Below are 6015 nucleotides of genomic sequence, written 5' to 3' on the forward strand. Positions count from 1 at the left end.
CCTTGCCAGGCTTTGTGGGACAGAAGCTGGGGAAGAGAGCTGTCCCGCTCGCCCCGGGAGGAGCAGGCCGGGCTGGCAGGCTGCCCATCGCCTTTCTCTGCCCCTGCTCCGTGCTAATGAGTGAGTTACACAACGAGCAGCTTTTATACTTCGCTAATCGGGTCCGGCACCCCCGCCCCCCGCCCCTCCACGCAGGCTCCGGCTGCCCGGCGCAGCTCCGGCTCCCTCCTTCCCTGCCTTTTGTCATGTTTTAATGGGGTTTCTTGCCTGGGTTGTGCTGGCTTAATTACAAAGCTGCAGTGAGTTGATGCCTTGTGACGGTCTAATCCCAACCCGGTGACTCTACAAAGCTTTCTGCCGGCTTTCTTCCCGCTCCACTCCGGCCTCACCCTCCGTGTGTCCATCTCGGCCCCTCTGCACTGACCTCCTGTGGACAGTTCAGCTTTTCCTCTCCCTGGTGAGTTTCCGGGACTTTTCCCATCCAAAATAACTGTGTTGGAGACCATCATCCAGCCCTTCCTTAACCTGGCACCTCCAAGGATGGGATTGCTTTTAGCGGCTGGAAAAGAGGGATGCTGGTCCCTTCCCGAGAACCGGTGGGGAAGAGGATGCCCTTGGGAGGCAGCTGAGCTGGAGCCACGCATCCCTCACACAGTCTGTGCTCAGTTATGGTGCTGAGGCTGATCAGGGGCAGTGTCAGGCACTGGAGAGAGGATGAAGGCAGGCTTCCTCCTCCTCAGGCTGGGGAGCAACGTGTTTCACCCAGAAGGCATCAGAAAGATGCTGAGAGGCTCATGGACCAACCTTGCAGCCAGTAACAGGGTCTGGGCTGAAGCAGAGGCTCAAGGGTTTGGAAAAGCTTTGGGGAAAACAGGGCAGTAGAAGTCAAAGGCAATAAAAGCAGGAGCTGGCTGCCCACCTGGACAGAGCTGGGCACTTGCCTCTGCAAATATGAAAATGGTCTGTGGTGAAATGGCATTGAATAAGCTCATGGGGTTGGGAGTCCCCATGAGGTACCCCCAACCACCAGTGGAAATAAAAGGATGAAGGTGTCAGATGATCAATACCCAGAGAAGTTGCTTTTGCAAAGGTCCCTGGTGTTTCTCCAATCCACCCAGGCTCCAGCAGGCAGGCAGGCAGAGATGCAGGCAGGATGTGATGGAGATGAGGACAGCTGGGCCCCCCCTGCCTGAGCAAGAAGGGCAGGGTTTGGGGCATGGGGGGCTGCAGAGGCTATTGGGATCCCCACTGCTGCTGATTCCTCCTTCCCTCTCCCAGTGTCCTGCGGTCAACAAAGGACAGAGGACAACATGTCTGCAGTTGTGAGTACTGTTCCCTCACCACCCTGCCCTCTGTCCCCTGAGCATGCCCTCTCCCCAGCAGTGCTCCCCATCTGCTCTTATAATACGGTGGGGAGCCTGAGTAACACACAGCCCATGTATCCCAATGCACCCCCTTGGGTACAGGCACAGAGGCTCTGCTCTTCCCCATAGCACCCCCTCCCAGGAGCCCTTTGGTGGGGCAGGGAATTGGGGGGACTGACTGGGGCCACCCCACATCCTCTCCTCACCCCCAGACGGGCACCTTCCGCATCGTCTCGGAGGAGGAGCAAGCCCTGCGCACTAAGCTGGAGCGCCTGACCACCAAGGACCACGGCCCTGTCTTTGGGAGGTGTGAGAAGATCCCCCCACACACCCTGCAGAAGGTGAGGCTGGCTGTGGGGAGCCGGGGTCAGGCACAGCTTGGGGCTCTTGCTCTGTCTTGGGGGTCAGAGAAGACCTCGGAAGAGCTCTTGCGATGGTTGGAGGGGGTATTGGGTGCAATTACCCCAAGGGGTATCTGAGCAGGGGCCCCACTTGGTGTTTAAAGGATGGCTACAAAGAAGATGGAGACTCCCTTTTTGCAAGGAGTCCCATGGAAAAGATGGGGGCTGATGAGTACAAATTACTCCTGGGGACACTCCAGTTGGACACAAGAGGAACCTTTTCCTCAGTGAGAACAATCAGCCATTGGAATAATCTCCCCAGGGAAGAGGTGGATACCCCAACATTGAACACTTAAGTTTCAGCTGGACAGGGTTCAGGATCACCTTGTCTAGACCACGGGTTTGCCAAGAAAGGTTGCACCAGATGATCCTTGAGGTCCCTTCCAGCCTGGTATTCCATGATTCTATGGTTCTATGACATAGGTGACCTTGCCCTCCCTGCACTGCTACGCTGCAGTGAGCATCACCGCACCCCACCCAGCTTCTGGGTGCCTAAACAACCCCTGGGGGTGTTTTGGGGAGGTGTGGGGGCAGCATCACTGAGCTGGGTCCCCTCTCTGCTCCCCCCTCAGGCGAAGGATGAACTGAACGAGACGGAGGAGCAGAGGGGGGTGGCGGTGAAGGCGCTGCGGGAGCTGGTGGCGGAGCGGGCGGGCGGCGAGGAGGTTTGCAAGGCGGTGGCCGAGAAGGTGCAGGGGAAGGACGACTCCTTCTTCCTGCGCTTCATCCGCGCCCGCAAGTTCGACGTGCACAGGGCCTATGACTTGCTGAAAGGTGAGGAGGGGTCCCAGGCTGCGATCCTGGATAAGGGCAGGGTTATCTGTCCCCCTGGCAGCTCCCGAGCCCATGCTGGAGCCTCCCAAGTCTTCGGTCGGGGCTGTGCCTGCAGGGCAGGGCTCTGGCATGAGAAGGAGATGAGGAGAGGATAAATAGAAAAAAGGCAAGGCTAGGGGCTTGGGATGCTGGGAAAGGAGTTGGGATTGGGAAGGAAATAAATGAGGGTGGTGCCAGGTATCCCACAAAGCCAGGGCATTCCCATTCCTTGCCAATTTCCTGGGTAAAAAAACAAATGCACTTGGTGGTGGCAGGCTGCTAAATCTGTGTAGCAAAGCCATCTGGTTTGGGCTGCAGCCCCTTGAGAACCCCACACCCTATACACCCCACACATGTGCTCCTCCGTGTCCCTGTAACGATCTGGTCCTACACCCACCCTGATTCTTCTGTCCCTGGTGGGCTCAGCACTCCTGGGACCCCTCGAGGGCTGGGGGCATGTTGGGGAGCTTGTGCCCCCCACCTCCCCGCACTGAAGGTGACCTGTAGGGGTGGAGGGGGAGTGGGAAGGCAGCCTGGGGGGGTGGTGGTTGCCAGTGGGGACCTGCCTGGCTCTGGCTCCACTCTTCTTTGTGCTGGGCTGGGGGATAATGAGTTGTAATTATCAGTGCTGGCTCCCAGACAAGATGTTTTGTTTGTCCACATTTTCCCAGGATGAAATTCCTTATTTCGTGCCTGCGGGGTGCCAAGGGAGGGGAGCTGGGGGATGTCACCCAAATGGGGAGGGAGAGAAGAAGTGAAATGAAGGCAGAAATGACTTTATCTGCTCGTTACGGTGTTGAAGAGAAGGCAGTCGTGGGAAGCCCCTGATATGTGGAGCATTACACCGAGGGCAGGGCTAGGGCTGGTCTTGTGCTGAGCTCTTTTCGCTCTGCTTTGCTGACCCGCGGCACAGCCAGGCTGCAGCCCAGGGCTCAGGACTGACGTCTCACCATCGTCAGTCCACCCCACCTCCTCCAGCTTCCCCAGGCCAGGCGAGGAGCCGTTGTCCTCGCTGATTGCTGCCCCTCTGCAGGCTACGTGAACTTCCGCCAGCAGTACCCGGAGCTCTTCGACAACTTGACCCCGGAGGCGGTCCGCAGCACCATCGAGGCCGGCTACCCCGGCATCCTGGCCAGCAGGGACAAGTACGGCCGGGTGGTGATGCTCTTCAACATCGAGAACTGGGACTACGAGGAGATCACCTTCGATGAGGTCAGCTTAGCCCAGCTGATGCTCCCAGGGTGGCAGGGTCCTGCTCCCAGCCTCCCCCTGCCCGGCATAACCTGGGCGCAGCATCTCTGTGTCCACCACACCCAGCTCCTGCTATCTGGGTTGAAGCAAGTCTGTAGCCTGGGAGGGCAAGGTCCATGAGGGTGGGGAGACACTGGAACACGCTGCCCAGGGAGGTGCTGAAAGCCTCATCCCTGGAGGTTTTTAAGGTCAGGCTGGATGTGGCTGGGAGCAACCTGATGTAGTATGAGGTGTCCCTGCCCATAGCAGGGGGGTTGGAACTGGATGATCCTTGAGGCCCCTTCCAACCCTGACAATTCTATGATCCCAAAGGGTTCCTCCTGATGTGGTGCAAGGTGCAGGGCAAATTTGAGGGTGCCTCCCCACCACTGAGGGTGCACCACACCATTAAAACAAGGAGAGACCTGCAGAGCAAAGGAGGACACTGAGGCATAATGCACAGAAAGGGCTTCTTGGCAAAGAGGCAAGGCATCTCCAGGCATCTAACTCACCAGTTATCTCAGCTCCATTTTCTGAATTTGGTGGCAACATATCCTTGATCCAGATCTGAGATGTGTCCACCTTGGAAGGGGAACATGGTGGTTGTTGAGCATCCCTTGAAACACCTTCCCTGCTCTGAAGTCCTGGGGCTGGCTGCAACAAGCAGGCTGGAGTCAAGCAGACCCTGGCTGAAACCGCATGGGCATCTTCCTGAGAGCCTTTTGGGGTCTATGGGAGGTGAGAGCTGATATCAAACTCTGCTGTCTCTCATCTCCATCAGATCCTCCGTGCCTATTGTGTTATCTTGGAGAAGCTGCTGGAAAATGATGAGACCCAGATCAATGGGTTCTGTATCATTGAGAACTTCAAAGGCTTCACCATGCAGCAGGCATCAGGGATCAAACCCTCCGAGCTCAAGAAGATGGTGGACATGCTCCAGGTGAGGTTGCAAAGTCTGTACCCAGCAGGGCAGGCCTGAGGGGAGCAGAGAGCTTAGGGAAGGGTGAATGCAGGGCTGGCAGGGTTTGTGGTTGCTTACTGCCCTGGCACCATTGAAAGAAGCCTGTGGAGAGGCTGTCCTCTCCTTGTCCTGTCCTGTCCATGCTCCTCCCCTTGCCCAGCTAACTGGCTAAGCCCTGCAAGAGGGGTCCTATTCTGGCCCCAGCTCCTTGTCCTTTCAAATGGTCAACCAGAAGCAGCATCCTGCAGCATGGCCTGGAGGCCTTTCCTCACCACCCTCTCATGCCAGCCCAGCCCAGGCACTCATAGGTGCTCCAGGATTTCTGCCCTTGGACCAGCAGCCAAAGACACTCAGCTCTCCCTGGGAAAGCAGGACTGCAGAGATGTGGTCCCTCTCATGGAGTGGGAGCAATGAACCTTCTGTGAGGCTCTTCTGTGAGCTTCCCTGGTCCTCCTGGGGCTGGGATAGCCAATCTGTGGCAGAAGAAAAAGGGGCCTCAAAGAGAGAAGGGTAGCCTGGGCAAGGGGAGCTGCAGCAGCAGTGGGGTATTCACTGCTGCCCACCCAGTTCCACATGGCCAGCACCCTCTGTAACCATCTCTGTCTGGATTTGGGATCCTAGGACTCCTTCCCAGCAAGGTTCAAGGCCGTTCACTTCATCCACCAGCCTTGGTACTTCACCACCACCTACAACGTGGTCAAACCATTCCTGAAAAGCAAACTGCTGGAGAGGGTGAGTGTGGGAGAGGGACCCAGAACCAGAGGCATGGCCCTGGGTGAAACAAGGCAGCCAGGAAGAATCACCCTCTGCTGAGGGTCACTCCAATCTCTCTCCAGGTCTTTGTGCATGGGGAGGAGCTGGAGTCCTTCTACCAGGAGATCAATGCTGACATCTTGCCAGCAGATTTTGGCGGCACCCTGCCCAAGTATGACGGCAAAGCAACTGCAGAGAAGCTCTTTGGGCCCCGCATCGAGGCTGAAGATACAGCTCTCTAGACCTGGGCTCACTCCCCTTCCCCTGTAAAATAGGATCAGAGGTGGCCCCCTAACCCAAACCACCTCCTTACTGTAGCATTGCTTGAATGACTGCTCATGATGAGGCCCTGGGCAAGTTGCTCCACCGCTGTACCTCCCCTCCCCAAACCTGGCAGCGGGCTGCCTGGCAGCTCTGCCCCTCCTGGGCAGAGCATCCTTCCCTCAGGAGTCAGCAGAGAAAGGAAGCCACTAGCCCTCTTCTGCAGCACACT

At 57.4% G+C, this 6015-nt stretch overlaps 1 protein-coding gene across 1 annotated transcript; it reads left to right on the forward strand.

Annotated features, from left to right (window-relative positions):
* The first annotated feature begins 1310 nt into the window (after positions 1–1310).
* On the forward strand, positions 1311–5764 carry RLBP1 (retinaldehyde binding protein 1). The gene is made up of 7 exons (XM_054388217.1): positions 1311–1322; positions 1577–1705; positions 2338–2539; positions 3612–3790; positions 4590–4748; positions 5391–5501; positions 5606–5764. Exons 1-7 carry the CDS (start codon positions 1311–1313, stop codon positions 5762–5764), a joined length of 951 nt encoding a protein of 316 aa, XP_054244192.1.
* The last annotated feature ends 251 nt before the right edge of the window (positions 5765–6015 follow it).

Source organism: Indicator indicator, chromosome 16, assembly GCF_027791375.1.
Source record: "Indicator indicator isolate 239-I01 chromosome 16, UM_Iind_1.1, whole genome shotgun sequence".
Lineage (NCBI taxonomy): Eukaryota > Metazoa > Chordata > Aves > Piciformes > Indicatoridae > Indicator > Indicator indicator.

Coding starts and splice junctions, on each gene's coding strand:
- RLBP1 (XM_054388217.1), top strand. Junction 2,540..3,611: donor GGCCTATGACTTGCTGAAAG/GTGAGGAGGGGT, acceptor GCCCCTCTGCAG/GCTACGTGAACTTCCGCCAG. Junction 3,791..4,589: donor AGGAGATCACCTTCGATGAG/GTCAGCTTAGCC, acceptor CATCTCCATCAG/ATCCTCCGTGCCTATTGTGT.